Raw genomic sequence first — 20,884 nt, 5'->3', positions numbered from 1 at the left:
GAATATTCGCTCCCAGATCTGGCTGGGGTGCTGATTTATTACTTCTTGCCACCCTGGGGTCTCTGCGTGTTGTATTTCTTTTTCCTGCACTGCAGCAGCACGGGATTGGGTGCGTGCAATTCAGTAGCAGGTAAATGGGCAGATGAAGGCACCTCTATAGAAGTCACTGAGCACTCTATAGGATCATAGAATCATTTAGGTTGGAAAAGACCTCCGAGATCATCAAGTCCGACCATTTACCTGGCACTGCAGACAGAAAACATCATAGGAATAAATCTTACAGGGTTCAGTTATTGACACTGCTCAGCAGCAAGCAAGCGAGAAAGTCCTCAGAGTCCCACTAATGGGGTTGATCAGTTCGGAGTCCCAGCTCCAAGCAATCCCAGGCAGGGTGGAGGTCCTGTGGGACAGTGACAGCATCCTCTGGCATTTGTCTGTCTTTGTCATCCTGTTAAGCTTTCTAAAACAAGGTGAGGGGTGGCTGCAAGTTGATTTCTGCTTCGAGACCTGTACCCAGGAAGACATCCCCCTGCTTCCCCATGTCCAGTGTCATCAGAGAAGCTGAGAGCGGCATCCCAAACTCGAGGCTGAATCTTCCCCACCTCTCTGGAGTTGTTGACAGCAACATAGCGGCCGCAAATGAACAAGTTCAGCAGCATTAGGGCCGATTTGGGGAACGCAGAGCTCATGGTGCTTCAGGAAGTAACCTGAATTTGCTCTTTGCTGCACTGCTGACATGCAGACTTTGGGATGTGTATCCAGACACCCAGCAGGGACACATTTCTTCCCTGGGACTGATGTTAGGTCTTGGGATGAGCCCCATGCTCCCCGTGCAGCCTCACCCTGAAGGTGCTCCGTGCTCCCAGGCTAGCTCTCAGCTTGCTGAATCACAGAGAGCAGAGCTTGGCTGGGTGAAAAGCATTCACTTCCAGCATTTTGCGCTGATTTCACTTCGATGGGTCAAAAAGCGGAGCATAGATGATATCAAGGCAATTTTGTGCATCTGCCAGGCCTGAGTAAATTCACTGAGTATTTTTCCTTCTCTAAAAGGAGGAGAAAATGCATCTGGGAAGAGAGGGAGGAAGCACATTGCACTGCTGGCCCTGTCAAAGGGATGCTGTGAAGAAGGCAAATACAAAGCACCAAAAAGAACCGTGCTCATTTTCAAATCCTGCAATTTCAGGACTTTCTCATTTTTTTTAAAACCCATCTGATATTTTTGTGGGGTGGGTCTAGCAGTTCCTACAGAGGGTTCCCTCGATGGCAGTCCGATCTGCAGAGGAACCAGATGTATCCGCACAAACGTGGTGATCCCAGGAGGGTCCCGCTGTCTTTCCAGGGGCTGGGATGGCACACACAGGTAGAAGGTGCTCCCCCATGGCTAATCAAACTGGGGAAAAAAGAAGGTGATGCACTGCTTACCCTGAACTAATCCTCATTCCTCACCCAGCCACAGTTTCCAGAGCAGAAACGTTAACGTCTTTGTCTTCTCTCAAACTCGCTCTAGGTATCAAACTGGTTTGGAAATAAGAGAATCCGGTACAAGAAGAACATAGGTAAATTTCAAGAGGAAGCCAATATTTATGCTGCCAAAACGGCTGTCACGGCTACCAATGTGTCAGCCCATGGAAGCCAGGCTAACTCACCCTCAACTCCCAATTCAGCTGGTTAGTTTTTGTTTTTGTTTATTTTGGGTTGTTAGTGTTGTTTTTTTGTTTGTTTTCCCCCCCTCCCTCTAATCACTCTCATTTTCTCCTTTGGGTTATTTCAGTTTTTGTTTTCTGGTTTCGGTTGGTTCATTTTTGTGGTCTTAAAAAAAAAAAAAAAAAGAAAAAAAAAAAAAGAGATGGGTTTGGTTTTGGGGTTTGTTTTGGGGGGGGCACTTTATTTTCATTGCATTGTTGTTGTTTTTTTTTTTCTTGGTTCCCCTTCTCTGTTCTGGTTTTTGTTCGAAAAGCAATGTGATCAGACCGTGTGAGTGACAGTGATGTCTTGGGTGTTACGTGCATGGACGGTAAACACAAAAGCAGAAAAATGATTTGAAAAAAAAAACACAAATGGGATTGTTTGGGGGGAGGAAAAAAAAGAAAAAAAAAAAGAAAGAAAATGTCCTTGTGTAATTGTTCTGTTTCAGTAGGGGCTGAAAGCATGAGTGGCCCTATGTAAGGAAGCCCAATATTTCTGGGATGTCGTCACTCATGCCATTTTGGGGGTTGTTTGGGTAAACTTTTATCCTTTGGTTTTCTTTCTGTTGTGGTTACCTTTGATTGCTTACATGACAATGTCTGGATCACCTGCAAGAGTGTGCTCTGTGTGAATTTTATTTTCCCTTTGTGTCAGTAGGACCCAGGGGAAATCCATGGCTCGCTTTGTTCCCTCCCCTTTCCCCCTTTCCTGCCCATTTGCTGTGGTTTCCATTCGTTTGTTTTGAGGGTCAAAGGCACAAAGCGCTTTGCCCAGATTTCAACTCCTCTGCTAGAGAACGAGGATGCTCAGTCCGTCCGTGGTGCGTGCCACGAGGACGGCCGACCCCAAAACCCGACCCCAAAACCATCCCAGGCGGCGGTCGGCATGCTCTGTGCTGCTTGTGCCCAGCTCCCAGGGGCGATGGACAACTGGGACCTGATTAAAAGAATTAAAAAAAGAAAAAAGGGGGAACTTCACGGGTGCCATGCATTTGATCATCCCTATAAATATCTCTGCCTCTTTTCTTTTTAGGGGTGGGAGGGAGAGTGGGAGGGGGTCACTCTCGTGCCTTTGAGCTCGGTGTCTGCTCGCGGTGCCCTTCGGCCAGGGGGTGACACGTGCTGTTAGCTGGTAGGCTGCTAAGGGGAAGGAAGCGAGATGTGGCAGCTTGGGGTCAGAGATGCTGCAGGGAGGCATCCTGCCCATCTCCAGCCCCCTGTCAGCGGGCTGTGCCGCCTGCTCTGCCTTGGCTGAGGCGCTCAGGGGGCTCGGGTGGGTGATACAGAGTTTGGCAGGGACAGATGGTTTGCAGGAATTTGCTTTCATTCTTTTTTTTTTTTTTCCTTCCTTTCATTGCTGTAAGTGCAGAAGATTTAGCAGCAGTTTTCAAAATGTCATCCTTTCCAAACAGCTCACTCAAAACACCTGATGAAATGGCTAACTCCCCCCCGGCATAAAAAAGCTGGGAGGAGGACAGCAGAATTGCGTGTTGAGGGAGATGCCGACTGCGCGCGAGGCTGCCCTGCAGTGCACATCAGCTCGGAGCGAAGAGCCGCAGCCTCGCTCCTTTTCTTCCTTCGCCAGGAGTCAGAGCCAGTGGTCTGGAATAGCGAGGGAGACGCTTCGGATGAGTTAAATGGGTTTGGATCTGGCCCACGGGTAGTGCAATAGGCACTTCCCCGCTTAAATAGTGCTCCTGTGCGAGTCTGTTCCTCCGACTTCCCCACAGGCAGTAACACGGCCGTTTGGAAGATAAATTGGCTGGTACCCCGCAGTAAACGGCTCAGATAATCCCTGGATAACACCGCGCTTCCAAGGAAGGACAAACGGCCTTGTTATTAACGCCGACGGCTTGAGCTCCTGGGCCCTCTTTCTGGCTCACTTATCTGCTCTCCAGAAACACCGTCCTCTTTTCAGGGCCCTCAGTGCTAAAGCAGCACGTCAGCCCATGAAAGGTCCTCTCTTGTAGAAGCAAAGGGTCTCCAAGCCAGCCAGGTGCCACCGCTCTCCCTGTACCCTGCAGTGCCCCGACAGCCTCTGGGTTAGCGTGCAGAGGTGGTGGGACTGGACGTCCTCGTAGCCTTCCGAGAAGACAGCTGGAAGGACCTCGGGATTTTATCTCCAACAGCAGCACCCCAGGTTGAGATCTCCCCAGCGGAGCCGTGTGGATGTGACGGCTCAGCCGAGCATCCCTGCGTTTTGTCATGCTGCAGGGTGAAGGCACGTCCTGATGACACCTGGAGGCCTGTGACCGTCCCTCCTTCAGGTTGGCTTGAAGGTGCTAGCAGCAAGAAGCACACGGGTACGTGCTAGGACTGAAATACCCATCAGTTAAAGATTTAGAGGATGCTGTCGAGGGCCGTGAGCCACCCAGGTGTGCTGCATGGCACTGGGAGGCACGTGGAATGGGTGAAGAGGTGAAGGACTGAGGTGGGTGATCCCTCTCCTTTTACACCATGGATGTTTTTTCCGTTTTCAGTTCGTTGGCTGAGACTTTGGTAAGAAGGAGCCTGAACAAAGACTGGATGTGCTGGGAATTTTTAGGTTTAGATACGTGGCGGGGCACATGGGAAGAAAGCGAGTAGGCAGAGGACAGGTCATGAGAAAGAGGCAACCAGCGATGCAGTCCCTGGGGGGCCGTGGTGTTGGAAGAGGAGGTGGAACTGGCTGCGATGGGACCTGGGACAGGAGCTAAATTCATTTCTGCCGTGGCTGGGCAGGCCCATCTGTTCTCTGCATTGATGACCACGATACCGGAGATGGGCGAATGGCTACAGTCAGTCAAAGAGATTGGCCACACATTGACAAGGGCAAGGGCTGCATCTGGCCGGCCATCTGGCACGTTCGGAGCAGGGTCCCCCACCCTCGGTCACCCAGGCCTGAATGTCAAACACCTTCTCATCCTGAGTATGCACAGTTGGGCTTGATCAGCCAGATGTTCAAATAAGCCGAGATGTCTGGCTCATTTGGGCTAACAACTCCCCGTCCTCACTTTGATTGTCTGGACACTCTCAGCACAAAAACCACGTGGCAAATGAAAGCTGTTTCATGTGGGCTGCCCCTTTTGCCAACCAGAGTCCTGGAGGACCACACACAGGTGATGACATCCACTGAAATCTTCCGTGCAGAGGAGCCGAAATCATCCTGAACTTTTTTTTTTTTTTTCCTGCTCACCTTTTTGTTTTGTGAAAAGTTGACTTCAGTGGTTCTCTGCGCTGGATCTCCGTCTCGGTGGTGGTAGGTGGAATGAGGCAGCAGATGAAGGTGGTTTGATTTCAGCTCCGATGAACTCTATTACGGTTTATTGATGCCTTCTAAATCGTAACACACTTCAGAGAAAAAGGACTTGTGAGAGGTCCTGGAAAATTTAAGGTGGAAACGGAGACTGTTAAAACATGAGAAAAGGCAACGAGAAGCTGGAGAAGAAGCTCTCTGGAGAAGTAGTGCAAGAAATACCAGCAATCAAGCTTGTGAGGTTTTTTGAATTGAAAACAAACTCGCCGTGTGTTGTGCTCATCCTAAGTGATAGGAGTGGAGGAGATCTCTTTGCTGGCATGGTTTTGATGTAGGCTCTCACCCAGTGGCAAGTGCCATGGCTCATTTCTTTTTAAACATTTCCGCCTCTTTCTCTGGAGCTGGTGTTGCCCTGATGGGAACTCGGCACTAGGGAGTGATGGTGATAGGTCTTGAGGTTGATAAGATGTGAGGATGCTGAAAATGATCCGCTGGTTCACACTGCTACGAGTCATGCCAAGCGGTGTTTATTCGGGCATTTTTTGTCTACATCAAGGGACTTTGTGCCAAGGTCGCAGCCTGGGCTCACCAGCTGAAAGGTGCTTATCACATCTCAGGTCTCAAGGAGATCAAACTGCGACCACTAAAAAGCTTCGGTGTGTTTACAGCGGAGCAGAAAGATAAATGAGATTGATGACGGAGCCTTCTCCGGCAGAAGGATGTGCCTTGTGTTCCCCGAGCCTGTTTCCAGGGAGGATGCCGGTGCCTGCAGCCTGAGAGCTCTTCACATCCTCGCCCCCTCTTCTGCCCCAGTGCACCAGCCCCTCGTAGCCGAGTCTCCGAGACTTTGGGCCATCGTAATTTTCATACATGGCTAGTACACAGGCAGCAGAGTGCTGAAACAGCAGCGCACAGGGCTCTCTGCAATTACGGCTCTGACACAAACGCATCCATACATGCGGGCCATTGCTATGCGCATATTTATCTTTGCATCCGCATCAGCAGCAAGGCGCATTTGCCATTTAGATATGCACATATATTGTAAAAACACCCCGTGCCAATAGCAGTGTATATCTTGTAAGTGACATCTCCGGCGCTCCTCATGATTTCCAAGACACCGGCGCTCTTCAGGACCAGAGTTTGTGGCTGTTTGTTTATTTTATTTCCTCCTCCCTCCCCGTCTCAATTTTCCAGGCAGGTTTGTTAAGTTCCTTCAAAGTGTCGGTTACGTTTATGGCGTTTTTATTTGTTATTATTATTTTATTTCGGTAGGGGAAGGTGGGATGAAATACTGCTGTCAGGGGCAGAGTGATGGTGGCGTCCTGTCAGGTGCTCGGGGATTCCCAGGTCCTCTTCCCAGCTCTGATGCTGATTGTGTGATCTCAAAGGGGTTTTGCTCACCTTTAAAGAGCAGCAGGATGTTCTCTGCTGCTTGTGAGGATTAACTGCAAAACCCTTTGGTTCTCAGCCGCTGTGGGAGCACAAAGCCATCACGCAGCTCTGGGTTTTTAAAGAGATCACTCAGAGAACCTGGTAGGAAGCATCCTTGTGTATGAGAAAAGTCCCCGTCCTCGTGCTTTCAGGTGTCAGCGTGGGATATCCTCACCCTGCCAGCTGCTTCCTATCGATTTTTTGCCTTTAAAACAGCGAGCAACCCGAGAGGCTGGGAAGTGACAGGGCCCCTTTGGCAGCCGAGCAGAGGAGGCGATGGTTGCAGCTGCCTTCTGCCTCGTCCCGGTTATTTGACGCAGCGCTGTTGGGTCGTTCCCTGAAATGTGCCGGGCAGGGCTGACAGGGAGCACAGACAGCGCAGCTATTCCTGGCTCTGCTCCTTCCAGGCACCGCTAGGAGGGTCCTGATCCAAGGCTGGATGTGCTCGGGATGAATCTTTCTCTTGCCTATCCCGGGCGTTGTACCTAGCTGTGATATTTCTGCTTCCCTTCCATTCCGAGAATTGCCAGCACGTGGTAAAAGAGCCGTTTGCAGAGAGAGCAGCAGAGATTTTAGGGGACGTGCACTCTCCGGGGGAGACCTCCCACCTGCTCCCTGCTCTTGGAGGTGGCTCCCATCGGGGGAACCTTCCTGGGCTCTGTCCAGAGCGTGTCCCAGCGAGGAGACGGGGGTTGTCTGGCCTTTCTCAGAGCGCACGCATGAGCCATAGTTGGGCAATTCCACCAGGACTGTGGTCGCCGTTCTTCCGAGTTGGAAGTGGCGCTGGAGATGCTGAGAGCGTATTTTGGGTTGGAGCCGAAAGCGTAGCTGACCTGGGCCCCTGAAGTCTCTCCTTTCCAAGGCTAACGTCATGTATATAACCAAACCTTGCACGTTGAGCTGTCTCACACTTAACGCGCTGATCTGCACGATGAGTTCTGAAATAATCCCGTAAAACCTTTATTTATTTATTTATTTTTAACCCCTTCCCTCCTCCCCTGCCTTCCAGTTACATGATAGGTTTGTTTTCTCTGTCCAGCAGTCGAGGAGGTGCTCAAGTTATCTCAAATCTGGAAGCGGGACCTTTTATTTTCTTATTTATTTTTTTTTTCCTGATCCCACCCAGTTGTCTTCACCGTTACCTCTTTTTGGTGTAACGCTGGCAACTGGTGCATGCGGTGGGGAATTTGCTTACGGAGCTCATTGGGGCTGAGACAGCCCCGCGTTGTCTCATAGCTCGTCATGAGGAAAGAGCTGCCAAAGAGATCAATAAAGGGAGTCTGGCCCGGGTGCCTTCACATTTTTTTGTGGCCCTTTGCTCCCGTTGGCTCAGCGGGAGCTCTGGACGTGGAACTGGATGGTGTCTGGAGGTGTCCACCCTGCGGAAGGCAGCATGGTTAGCCTTGCTGAAAAGGCTTCTGCTTTCGACAGCGGGGCTTATTTGGGTGATTCCGTTCTCCAGTGCAGTCTGCCGGGTGGACACCTCCGAAAAATCGAGATTTGCAAAGCTGCCTGAAGGATTTGGATGCCCTGAAATGAAGGGAAAGGGCTGTCTGAGTCCTCCAGGCTGGGTTTTGTTTATCTCGGTCCAGAGCATGAAGAATCCTTCCTCCAGCTGAGGAGCTGTTGAAGAATGTTCTTGGCATTGAGCTGTAACAACATGTGGCTTTGAATAACCTCAAGAGTGCATCCCTTTTTTTTTTTTTTTTAATTTTTGCTTGCTCTGTTCTTCATACTACTAACCTGACTGTGTGTTTTGTTTTTGTGGTTGCTTTGCATGTTGTTCCTTCCTCTTGGCTGAGAGTCATGGGGTGGATCTTTTTCCTTTCTGTGATTCAGGTGCCTCACTCTTTCCTTTCCAGGTTCTTCCAGTTCTTTTAACATGTCAAACTCTGGAGATTTGTTCATGAGCGTGCAGTCTCTCAATGGGGATTCTTACCAAGGGGCCCAGGTTGGAGCCAACGTGCAGTCACAGGTAGGGACCCATCCGATGTACTGCCAGTGAATGCATTAGTGTTGGAGGAGCCTCTGATTGTATTGGCACTTCTCCCTCCCGTCCGAAAAGAGCAAATCTCAACCAGCACGAATGAACCAACCAACACTTAAAAAAAGCAAAGCAAACCAAAAAACCAACCAACCAAAAAAAAAAAAAGCAACAGCGACAACCACCAAAAAAAATCAATCCAAAAGAAACCAAAACCAAACACCCAACCAAACCAACAACCATGGTCTTGAGGAGACTTGCCCACACTTTGTGAATGCATTTGGCTCTGGCTTGATAGTCGTACTAGGAGGAGAGGAGGTTTAGGAGAACAGGCATGTACTCAACCAAAAGCAGATGAGGTTTAGGTTCTGCTTGCTTTATTCTTCCAAGGGAAGGGGCCAGAGGTTTGGACTGGTGTCTCGTTTTCCAAGGCTTCCACGTACTCCTTTGATACCGAACCAGGTGTCTGCTGCAAAGGCAAGAAATGCACAAATACACAGCTAGATTTTTTTTTTTTTTTTAATTAAAAGCCATCCCTCATCAACTGCCCACCTTCCCGAAGCGCAGGCACTCACACCACCCATGTACACACCAGCAAGGCAGTGCGAGGGAGCTTGGAGCAGCGTGACTGAGATGTGAACCCATGCTTTGGGGCAAAAAGAAAGAATTCAGAGTAGCCGGTAGCTCACCCAGATCTCCCACTTCCCATCCGATGTCCAGATGTGCCACGAGCCCACTCGCTGGCGTTTAAGCTCTGTACTGTGTTGAGAGACGACAGCCACTCGGCCACTGCTGCATCGGGCAAGGAGAGCTTGCTAAAGCCCAGGTCGCTCCCCTCGCAGTGCTGGACGCAGCCGTGGGCAAGGAGATGCTCACCGCACGTAGCGGGGCTGGGCTGGGGTAGTGGAGGGAGAGGAACGGGGCACACGGAGGAGAGCTGGCGGTGCCCTTGCCATGGTAGGTATATCCCTCTCAGGGCCCTCCGAAATGAAAGGAGGAGTTGAAATGAAAGGGCTCGCCCGGCCCCGAAGATCTCCTTCCACCCATGTCAGCTTCTCGCCGCTTTGGGGCCAAAGGGTGGAAGGGTTTAGGGGGAGGAAGGCGGCTCCTGGAGCACGGTGGTGGAGCTGGCCGCAGCGATGTGCTCCAGGAGGTCCGACCGCATCCTGCCACGCTGTTCTCCCTCCCTGCTCTTCATTTCACAAGACCTGGGACCAACGAGAGCGTGACGAGGCCACCGGGGCAGGCTGGGGGAGGCGAGGGAGGCAGGAGCGCTCCTCAGCTTGGCTCTCACCCTGAGACCAGCCGCGGTTCTTCCCCCTTCCCTCTTTAAACACGCACCTTTATGACTGTTGTTACTGTTCTGTTTTTGCCATGCCAAAGATGAACCGAAGCGGCTTTGCCCACTGACCTTTCCTTCCCTCTAATTTGTGTCTTTGTTGTCGTTGGTCTGTTTAGGTGGATACCCTTCGCCATGTTATCAGCCAGACAGGAGGATACAGTGACGGACTCGCAGCAAGTCAGATGTATAGTCCGCAGGGCATCAGTGTAAGAAAAAAAAAATAGGCTTGGGTTCTTGTTTTTTTTTTTTATTTTATTTTTTTCGTTTTTGTTCTCTTGCTACCAATTATTTCAAAGCCATAGGGCTCAGAATGCCACTTAGTAGGACTTGTCTTTGCTTTTCCGGTCACCTAGTTTATTGCTTCTGTATCGGTCACGCCGACGGCAGAGCTCTGCCCACGAAAAAAAAGTGGCGGCCGGGCAGGCTGTGTGCAGGCAGCTGGCGTCTCGGACTGTCACAGCCCATCAGCGTTGGCGCGGCACCTGCGGCCACACGCGGGCGGCTGCGAGGAGCTGCTAAACAGGTGACACCTCGCGTAACCGTGGTGGGGAATGTCACCATGAGCACCCCAACCCGGTGATCGCTCTGTGCCGAGGAGGCCGATGGCACCGTCCCGGGGAGGCCACCTGAAAATAGCCCCCTCCTGGCCAGCATCCAAATCCGGGCCGGGCGAGCGGGGAGGGCGTTGAAAGCACGGTGGTGATGGGGTTGATGGTGATAATGATGGTAAATAGAAGGAGAAAGGGGGGAAAAAATGAGCGCAACCCAAGAAAACCTCGCCCAAGCGGGCCGGGGGAGGCTGCGAGGGGGAGGGAGGGCTTGGAAGCATCTTCTCCTTGTTGGTGGGTGCGCTGGCGGGCTCTGACTAGCATGAAAATTCGTAGCGACAAGCTGTGTCGTGCAGGGTGAAATCGATCAGACACACACAAGGAGAACCGAGTGTAGATTCGGGACAGCAATCCAACTTCATTTCTCAGATCAATCGTCCGCCATCTCAGCGGCGGTGACAGCAAGCTGGGAGAGGAGAGGGCAGCCTGGAACAGGAGGCCGTGCTGGCGGAGGGGCTGCTGCTGGTGGTGGTGGAGGCGGCCGGGGTGGCAAGGGGAGGAGGGGGCGGCTGGCCATGGACGAGGGTCCAGGCGGGGTGGTCTTGGGCTGGGCAGGATGGTGGCGGGTGCCACGGTGTGGTTTGGTGAGGACGTAGCCGATGGGAAGGTTGGGAGAGGGGTATCAGAGAGGAGAAGGTCCTGCCTCGGCTTTCAGCTCGCCCCGGCAGCACCACGGAGCATGGCAGAGGTGTGTATGTGGGGAAAAGGGGTCGGGTCCCTGTTTTGGCTTTTGGCTTGCCCCTGCAGCTCCATGAGTTGCCCCAAAAAAGTGCCCGCCCGCGGCGAGGCGGCCGAGGGAAGCCCGTGGAGCTCCCGGCTCCGCCAGCCAGCATCTGTGGCTTCTTGTCAGTTTGCAACAAAGGCGCCGAGGAGGAGACGCGATACACGAGGAGGCATTAAAAGAGCTTCCTCGCAGCCTCCAGCCCTTCCCTGCCTCTGCCTTTCGTTCAGGGATGGCAGAACATGGGCCTCGGCCGCCAACCACGGGGCGCCTCGCCACGCTGCGTCTCCCTTCGAGTCCCTCCGAGGAAGCCACCTGGGTCTTGCCATTTGGCACCTTGCATCTGGCCACCTCGGGGCCCTCGGCTTTCGGGGAGAGCCCGGGGTGGAGGACGGGCAGGAGAAGGGGGCCGCGGGATGGGGGCTGCGCCCCCCGCGCCGTCGGGTGCCGGGGCTTAGCGGGCAGCTTGACGTCACGGGGCAGAGCCAGGGAGGATTTGTGAAGTAATGTAATTGAACATGTGCAGATAATTATGTCTCATTACATAAGCCCGTCGCAAAAGCGGTGCTCGAAAATGCCACATGAAAGAGCCCATCGTTCCGCATTAATTTCTCTGTGCGCTGAATTTATTCCCTTCCTGGCTTTTTAATACTTGAGGAGTAAATGAATCAGAGGCTGATCATGATAAGAGATGATACTTTTGTATAAATTAAAATACCCCCAAGGAAAGAGGCTGAGCTGATTATGGCTGCAGTTGGCTTGGAAAATAACAGCGGGCTGGGCTGAGCCAAAATTTTTTTTTGGGGGGGAAGGGTTGCTGCTGGGGATTACGAGGCAGGGAGGGGGGCGCTGGGAGAGGGGAGAAGAAAGAAGTAGAGGGAACTTGGAAGCCAAGCAGCACATCAGCAGCTGGGCTGGTTTTGCTGGCTGCCAGCTGTGGGGGTAATGGGAGCAGCACGGGGAATTGGTGAGCTGGCAGCAGGGCTCGGCGCTGCGCTTCCCAAACGGGGACCTGGGGTGGGTGGCAGCTGCTCGGGCTGGTTTTCTAGGTGGGAAGGAGGAAAAATCGGCCCGAAGGGACCAGGCATGGGAAGGATGATGTTCGGAGACGGGGCGGTGGGCGCAGAGCCCACCAATTTTGGGGGATACTCCGTACATCCAGCTGGTGTGGTTTTCCTGGTAGACGGTTCTTGGTTTTCTGGAGCCAACAGCAGAGCAGAAAGTTTAGGAAGCATCTTCTGGGTTGTCTCTCAACACCTTTTGCTTGCCACTTCACATCTTCCCCTCCAGCCAGATCCCAAAGCACTCGATGGCCCCCAGCCGTGTGGTTTGCCCACCCCAGAAACCTGGCTGCCCTCTGGGAGGTGCTGGTCCTTGGGGAGGTGCTGGGCTGTCCCGTAGCTGGAGCAGCAGGCAGGTTTTCCCTGCCTCTCCTCCACCCCTGTAACGCTGAGGAAGGGAAGCAGGACGCAGAGGAAAGCTGCCAGCAACACAGCGAGCTGCGAGCCCTGCCTAACCCGAGCATCCCTGGGAGCTGCTGGAAGGAGATGAGCCGAAACCGAGTCAAGAGCCCTGTCACAAAGATCTCCGCGCGGGGCTGAGGTTAAGTCATCCCCGGAGCCCGTCAGGTCTGGGAAGGCAGCAGCAGGTTGCCCGGCTCCACCGCTCTAAACCTTGGCAGGGTTTCGCCTTCCGTGGCGGAGGCTGAATTTTGAAAGGCGTGGACGTGGTGACAGCCGAGGACAGAAATACACCCCGAGCCTCGCTCCCTCCCCGCCTCGTCTTGCCGCTGACAGCTCCGCCGGCGCTGGTTCTGCATCGTTACCAGGATGATGGGAGCACACAGCCCCCCTCGCCTCTCCGAGATGGTGCTGAGCAGCCCGGCGAGGAACGGGTCCGCTTCTGGTCTCGCTGTATTAAATCCCCCAGCCCCTGTCGGGGACACCTGGAAAGAGGATGTCCCACCCGCGTCCTCCTGTGCAGGAATCTGCGCGTAAACACGCTGTTATTCAGGCTGGCTTGCTGCGAGTACCCCGCTCAGTCTGCTGCTTAATTAATGATTTATAATCATCTTAAAGAAAAGCCCTTGCAGAGATTTCCTTTTGGACTCCCAGCTCCCTCTTTCCTTCTCCCCCACGTCCCCTCCATCCCTAATCCTCCAGCGAAGAAAATGGAGCAGGCTAGTTTATAAATCACTTTTAATACGGGAGGCTATTTTTAAAGTTCGTCTGTGCAGGATTTTTATTTTTTTTTTAATTTAAAATGCCATTTTACCTATTTACACAGCCACCGCGAGGGCAGTGCTCAGCAGCTGTGTGCCAGTGGGTTTGACACCCACGGCTGCCAGCTGAAAGCGAGGAGCACCAGGCTAGCTGCGGGAGGTGAGACCCCTTTCTCCAAGAATTTACGCCCCAAAGCAAGCCACCCTTCACGACCTGCGATGATGCTCACGAGCTGCTGTAGGAAAGGTGCTCTGAGGGGTGTTCGGAGGCTGACCCATGCCATCCATGGCAGGACAAGGATTTGGTCACGCAGAGCAGGACGTGGCGACAGCCTCCGTGCCAAGCAGAAAGCTCCTGAAAGACCTGGCAGAAAACCAGCCCCATGCAGGAGGCCCAGGCGGAGAGCCAGGCAGACTTGCTGGAGCAAAAACGCTGGGAGACCTGCAGGAAACAGCCCCAAAACCCGCTGCTTCAGCAATCCATCACCGGGGCTTCACCGCCTGGACAGCCACCGAGGCCGTGCCCGTGCTCTGGCACCAGAAGGAGACATTTGGAGAGATGTCCCGGAGAGCCCTGCCCTGCCTTTGGCTCTGTCCCTCCCGAGGAAGTCCCAGCTGCGTGCCGGGGCAGGGACAGGCTCTGCTGCCTCCTCCCCAGGCTCCCTCTTTGAGGGATTTACTCGTCAGATCCCAAGGGATCTCCTTGGGCCAGCGGGGTGGGATCGGGTTCATCCTGCACATGGCTTCGTGACTGTGACAGTGGGGTGAAAGAAGAGGGAAGGATCCAGCCTCCTCGTGGGGAGCTCGTAGATGCCGTGCAGCAAAGGATGGCGTCGAGATGCTGAAGTTGTGGCCAACCCCGGGGCCTCTTTTGGCCCCTAATTTGGGAGCTGGGGGAGCAGGGGAGTGAGTGGAGGGAGGCACCTTTATGGCCAGAGCCGTAGGAGTGTGGGTCAGCATCTTCCCACTGGATGGGACTGGGAAATGCTCGCTGGAGGGCACAAAACCTCCTGTCCTGCAAAAGGTGAGGGCTGATCCCCACCTCGAGCACAGGGGGGGCTTCCCTGTGTATGGGGGGGCACAGGAGAGAGGTGCTGAGCATCGCAGCGCCACAGCCATTGTCTTCAAGACGTTTCCCCCCTTCCCCTCGCTCCTCTCAGCCATGGTAGGCATGAAAACGCTTCTCTAAAAATAGTTCAGCACAATAGGGACCGAGCCCTGCTCCGAGCAGCCCCCGCCGCCTCTCCCCCCTTCTGCTCGCTGTAATGACCCTGCAAACACTAAATGGCATCTGAGTGCATTAAGCAGCAAACTCTCCGGTGACATAGCAATTACGGCTCTGAAATAGATTTGGTGCGTCACGGAAGATAAGGGTTTTGAAAGTTTCTGTTGTGATTATAGCTTGTAACTCCAACAAATAACAGGCTTGGTAATAAGAGGCTGCCAGCGCCGCTATTGTGGTTCTCGCTCACTGATGGCACGTAAATTGCTATTAATGTCCTAAGTGTACTTGAATATGCCAGTCTCTGGGCGGTGGAGTTGGCTCTGTGTCTCTCTTTACACGGCCTGTCACTGTCGGGCTGATAATCTCGGGTAATTGCTGCCTCTTGCCGTGGTCCAAGGCGCGGGAGGGTGGGTGCCGCGGGTCCGGGTGCGAGCTGCCGGGGCCCCTGCGTGGGTGCGAGGTGGCCACGGGGGGCACGGCGAGCCCGGTGTCTCTGCAGGCACCTGCAGGGTGCTTAACGAGGCCGTAAGCATCTGGGCATGCTTCTTTTTTACGCTTGCACCCGTGGTGAGGCCGAGTGGTGGTTGCTAACCCGCCACCAACTTCTGGTCGTGGTTTGCGCCTTCCTTTTTGTTCCCTGCACGCCGCTGCAAGGCGCAGTGCGCTGGCACCCTTGGGGAGCCTGCAAGCAGGTTGTGTGGGTCCCTACCCGTACCCCGGGCACTTTGGGGGTGAGCACATCCCCAGAACGTCCTTGTGGCCCCCTGCCACCACGCACAGAGCTCTGTGTGCCCCGGGGTCCCTGCTACGGGGCTGTCAGCCCCGGTGATGGATGCCCTGCGGCAGGAGGCACCGGGACAGGCAGCCGGCGAGGGCGCAGCAGCTCGGGCACGTCTGAAGCGGGCCGGCGGCTGCTGCCGACTCAGCGCAGGCAGGAGTCGGGAAGGATTAATTAGCCGAGCACTGAATCAATGTCAGAGCGAGCAGAGGAGGTGGGGTGCGACATCTGCTCCACTCCGAAGGGGACGGCAGCCGCGGAGGAGCAGCTTTTGTGAGCTCCGGCGTGCGGCAGCCGGGGCCCTCCGGCCGGCTCTGCCCTCCAGAGGCCGGAGGATTTGGGCTGTGCGCCCTGGGACGCGTGCAGGTGGCAGCGGGGGGACTTTTGGGGATGGGTGCAGGGGGCAGCAGCTCTCTGCCTTGCTGACAGCGTCCCCCAGCTGAAGCCTGGGCTGTGCAGGAGGAGGGGATGGAGTGCCAGGATGGGGTTTCCTGTTCAGAGATGGAAGTTGTTTGCTATTTTCCTCCTTCTGTATGGGGAAGGATCCTAAAAAAAAGGAGAGAGTACAGGGTTTTGGCAGAAATACCTTTATTTCATTTTTAAAGGATAGAATTCCCGTGAATGCTTACAATTCACCAAAACCCCCATTTCCACCCAAACCATCCCGAGCTGTGGTGGCCACCATGAGATGGGGGTGACGGAGCTGGGGGGGGGTCCCATCCTTAACGCCACCCGCTCACACCGCCGGGAGGCGGGTGGGCATTTTGGGGGGGGTCCGGGCGTGCCGTTGGGTGCCCTTGGTGCTGACAGCTCTGTGTCTCCCTCCCCGCAGGCTAATGGAGGTTGGCAAGACGCTACTACCCCGTCGTCGGTGACCTCCCCCACAGAAGGCCCTGGCAGCGTTCACTCTGATACCTCCAACTGATCTCCCAGCAAATTGCATCCCTGGCTGAGCCGGCCCCGGCGGGGGCGGGAGGGGAGGGGGCCTCTCCTAACACCGCAGCAGTCAGACTGGAGGTGAAACCAATCAGCACACACAAGAAGACTCCTTCTCTTCTCTTCTCTTCGTCGGGATGCTTTTTTCAGCCAATCTGGACACTTCTTTATACTCTCTTCCCTTTCTTTTCTGGGTAGAAGCCGCTCTCCTTCCCCCCCCTCCTTGCCCCTTGCCACCGCCACAACACCTCCCTCCCCCCCACCTCCCCTCCGAAGGATATTTCGACAGGTAGAAGGATTTTTCAGGAGGAAAAGCAAAAAAAAAAAAAACCAACACAACAAACCAAGCACCGCCACAACCCAACCAACCCGAAGCAGCGCGCGGCCTCGCGCTGGCTGTCTTCCCGAGGAGCCAAACCAACCAACCTCAGCCCTTCGCCCGCAGGCAGCCCCGCTCCTCTCACGCTACCTCTCAGTAGGAACACGCCGTGGCGGCCCCCTGCCCTGCTCCCCCCTCGCCTCTGCCTCTCCCAGACGTGGTGAGCACGTAGAAGGAGCCCAACGCTCCCCCCGTGGTGCTCCCCGAAGGTACCAGCCCCTTCCCGGCCCCCGGATGCCACCAGCTCGCCCTTCTCCCCGCTTTGCTCGGCCGCAGAGCCCAAAACACGCTGTGGCTCTCCGTGTGCTTGGCCCCGTGTGCCCCGAGAGGTGAATCCCTGCCGGGCCCTGGCTTTGCGGAGCTGTCGGGGAAGGGCAGGAGCGGAGGGAAGGCGAGGAGGCAGAGGCAGGTGAGGAATCGCCCTCGCGCGTCACGGAAGCGCCGAGCGTCCGCGGTGGTTTGCGTGGCCGAGCACGCGTGGGTGGCACCCAAACAGCACCTAGGGAGGCCAGCAGCGGGCGTTTTGGTGTGGAACAGGGCATGGTGTGGTGTTGGCTCCTGCTGTCAGAGCCGAGCAGGCACCGGGATGGAGGACGGGGGTTTCCCCGGCACAGGCAGGGTCCCAGGAGGTTGGTGGCACCCTGCGGGTCCCCAAAACCATTTGTCGGTGCGTGGCCGGAGCAGTGGGACCCCGCAGGCGCCGGGTGCCTTTGGTAGTGATGAATACAAAGGGTTTGCTTCAGGGTGAAGCCCTGTAAGGCCAAGCGGGCGTCCTTTTGGGGCTGTCCTTCACCTGCAGCTTGGGGTCACTCCGCGGAGAGCGCTCCGGGGGAGAGCGCGTGTGATTTGCTGCCCTGCTTTTCTGCTCTGCTTTTTGTACAGCTGGCGATGGGTGCAAAACGAGGCTTCGTCCCGCTGAAATACACCTGGGGGCAGCTCCTGCAGGGAGGCTGGGGCTTCGGATGAATTACCCCATGCCATACTCCTGGCCACGGGGGCGCTTGTGGCAAGCTCGAGGTGGCCGGGTGGGCATTCGGGGGCGCAGGGCAGCATCAAGCAGGGAACTTTCCAAATTCAAGCTCTGCCAGAACAATTTTCACCCTTCTATCAAAAAAAATTAAAGCAGCAGAGGCAGGATTTGGTCCCACGGAGGCAGCGTGGCTGCTCCTCAGTGGGGTTCGGGTGCTGGGGAGTCGAAGCCTGGCTTTCCCCGGGCAGCAGCCCCGCGGGGCTCCAAAAACAGGCGACCTTCCCCCAAATCAGGGAAGTCTTGTGCCGGTGGATTGTTCTCTTGGGGGGGGATCGGAGCAGGATTAGCACAGGTGTGAGAGGCAGGCCAAAAGCTGCGAAATGTGCCGCTTGCTTGGTTTTTGTGTCTCTGGTGGCGAGGTGCTTGCTGCTCCTGCTCCGGGAAGATGCTTACAGCAGCGCCTCAGAGCCCGAGCCCACAGCGAGCCCCCCGCAGCCCAGCTGCTTTGGGCAGGGCAAGCCTCTGTCTCCCTGCTTCCCGACGGGAGTAAATGCCCCAAGTCCTGGGAGATTTAGCCCAAAAAAAAGAGAATCCTGAGTGGGAGAGGGGCAGGCTGGCTGGGACGAAGGCTGCTGCATCCTGCGGGCACGGTGCGCTCCCTCCTTCCCCCGTGTCAGGCAGCATTTGCAGTGCTAAACCCAGGTTTTAGGGCTGCCTGTGCTGCACCTGCTTTGGGGGACGATGAGAATCAGCAGGCAGCGAGGAGAAGGTTGTTTTTTCCCCAGAAATTACCAGCAGCAGGTGCTGCCCATCTTCCCACTGCGCCCATCTCCGCGCTCTCCTCCTGCCCTGGCCACCGCCGGCCCCAGCAGCTCTGGTACCTCCCGGAAAGCAGCCGGGGACGAGCCCAAATCCCGGCCCCGTGCGCGCTGCCAGGGCTGCCTGTCCCTGTCCCTGTCCCTGTCCCTATCCCTGTCCCTGGGTGCTTGCTCCTCGCTCCTCCACGGTACTTCTTCCCCCATCCCCACCCCGCTTCGTCCCTCTGGGCTGCGTTGTCGGAGCTGGCCGGTGGTGGCTTTGCCTTCTTTTTGCTTTGCTTTTTGTTATTTTTTATTTTTTTTTAATTCGTATTTGAACGGTTGTAGCCCCCAGCCCGTCCCCCTTTTCCCCAACCCAAAGTGTTGTGGTTTGTTTTTTTTTTTTTTTATTTCTTCTTCCCCCTTTTTTATTTTATTTTTTTTTTCTGCCCAGAAAAACCTGACTTCGATACCAAAAAAAAAAAACAAAACAAAATGAAACAAAAAAAAACAAAAAACAAACAAAAAAACCTGCAGAAACTCAAAAAAAAATAAAAACGAAAAAAAAAAAGAAAAAAAAACACAAAAAAAAAACTCGACGATTCTTTCAGCTTTATTAACATTTTCCATTGTTTCTTGCGATTTGTGTCTCGTTCTTTGTAGTATTGATGATAACGAACATTTGATAATGAATGTTCTTGTATATTCAGATAAAGGAAAAAGAAAAAAAAAAAAAACCAAAAACGCAGTCTGAATTTAATAGTGTTTATAATAAAAGAATAAAAAATGACCCTCTTAGCACGCAAAATGGAGCAGGGGGAAGGTCCCAGCCCTGCTCTTTCTGTGGCAACAAGCGCTTCATTCCTGTATAGTTTATAACATCAGACTACCTACATCCATCTTCTTTTTTTTTTGTTGTTTTTTTTTTTTTTTGGGTTCGTTTTCCCCATTTTTTTTTTTTTTGGTTTTTAATTTTCTCGCATTTGTGAATTAGTTCAAGAATGCTAGAAAAGTGTAGAGTTGTGCACACTTCATTTCTTCTTACACAATGTTGAAAAAAAAAAACAAAAAAAGTGACGGTAATTCATTTTGTAAAACTTTAAAAGGAAATGGTTGGAATAGTGAGCATTAATAGGTACATTCTAACACTTTCTGTTTCTTAACGTTGAGACCCAGAAATTGCCTTTTTTTTTTTTTTTAATTTTATTTTTTTTATTTTCGGCATTATTTGGGGGGGGAGGGGGGGTTGATGATGATGACGACTTTATTTTGACCTGTCCGAGACGATGGCCTTGCAGCTTCCTCTCCCCTTTTTGCTTTTTTGAGCTGGGAGCCGAGTGATGTGAAAAGTGACGGGGGTGGGGTTTTTTTTGGGGTGGGGGGCTCTTCTCCGCCTGGTCCCCACCGCTTTGGGGGTTTTGGGGAGGAGATGCCCCCCGTGGGGATGCAGATCTCCGTGCCTTGGGGCGCTGCTGCGGTGCTGAGCTGCGCCGAAGGGATTAAAAATATTAAAAAGGCAGGAATCCTCCCCAAAACTCCGGTGGTGTGTGTCAGCAGCACCCTTCCTCTCTGCCCCAAATCCCGGCCATGCCACGGCTCCAAACATTGATTGCAAGAGCCCAACGTGCCCCCCAAATACAGGATGGGGAGCAGCGAAGGTGCCGACCCCGCTGCCACCGTCCACTTTGTGGGGTCGGGACGGGGCCCTCGGGTGCCACCGCGGCGCGGGGGCTTCGGGAGGGACAAGGGACAAGGGCCGGGACGTGGCAGCCCCCAGCCACGGGTGGGACACGGCCAAAATTCCCCACGGATCTCCCCAGATGGGTGCAGCTGCAGGCGGGGTTCGGGGAGTAGGCATCTCTTGAAGGTGCTTCTCCTTGTGTCCCCCCCCCCAAAAAAAATCCCTCTAACTTCTCACATCACCGAACAGTTTAGGGTTTTGGGGTGTTCTTTTTTAATCCCGAGGTTTCCTGGAGTCCTTTTGTTTTCGTACACCTTTATTATTATTATTATTATTATTATTAAGATGATGTAAATCAGACGTTGCCTGGGGGGTTGGTTTTGTTGGTTTGCCTTTTTTTTGTTCTCCTTGCAAAGCCCTCTCTGTCCCTTGTAAAGATGATCCACTTCTTCTGCCTTGCTTTTTCTTTTCTCTTTTATTTTTCCCCTTCCTTTTTTTTTTTTTTTTCTTAATGGTTTCCAAATATTAAAAAAAAAAAAAAAGCTAAAAAAAAAAAAAAAAAGACTCTGTTCCGACCTGGTTTTGAAACTTTAAGCTTTTCTGCTTCTGTAAAGAAAAAAAAAAGGCCTCTGTCTTTCTGATCCCAATTGAGACTTTTATGTTCTATGACGATACTAACAAGGTGTAGGTTTTACAGTTTCCTGATTTGTACTGGTAATGCATATTCCAAATAAATAGTTTCTTTTGTTGCAAAAAAAAAAAAAAAAAAAAAAAAAAAAATTAAACCCAACCTGGCGTATTTTTTGGGAGGAAAAAGGAAAGCGAGCCGGGGCCGCCGGGGGACAGCGACCCCCTGGGCTCCTCTCCTCTGGTGTCGGGTTTGGGGCAGGA

The 20,884-nt window shown here is 53.6% G+C and overlaps 1 protein-coding gene across 6 annotated transcripts in view; it reads left to right on the top strand.

Moving 5' to 3' along the window:
* The window catches only part of PBX1 (PBX homeobox 1), a 110,656-nt gene extending 90,225 nt beyond the window's left edge, over positions 1-20,431 (top strand). For 4 of the 6 annotated variants that reach the window (XM_027463507.3, XM_072042133.1, XM_072042134.1 and 1 more), the window contains 4 exons: positions 1,508-1,667; positions 8,214-8,326; positions 9,794-9,883; positions 16,063-20,431. In XM_027463507.3, the coding sequence (XP_027319308.1) occupies positions 1,508-1,667; positions 8,214-8,326; positions 9,794-9,883; positions 16,063-16,155 (456 nt within the window). In that variant the 3' untranslated portion in view covers positions 16,156-20,431. The remainder of the gene's footprint in view (positions 1-1,507; positions 1,668-8,213; positions 8,327-9,793; positions 9,884-16,062) is intronic. The other 2 variants (XM_027463510.3, XM_038182664.2) reach the window with 2 other exon arrangements.
* The last annotated feature ends 453 nt before the right edge of the window (positions 20,432-20,884 follow it).

Source organism: Anas platyrhynchos, chromosome 8 (assembly GCF_047663525.1).
Source record: "Anas platyrhynchos isolate ZD024472 breed Pekin duck chromosome 8, IASCAAS_PekinDuck_T2T, whole genome shotgun sequence".
NCBI lineage: Eukaryota > Metazoa > Chordata > Aves > Anseriformes > Anatidae > Anas > Anas platyrhynchos.
The sequence above is the reverse complement of the archived record's forward strand: the minus strand, read 5'-3'. Positions and strand labels throughout refer to the sequence as shown.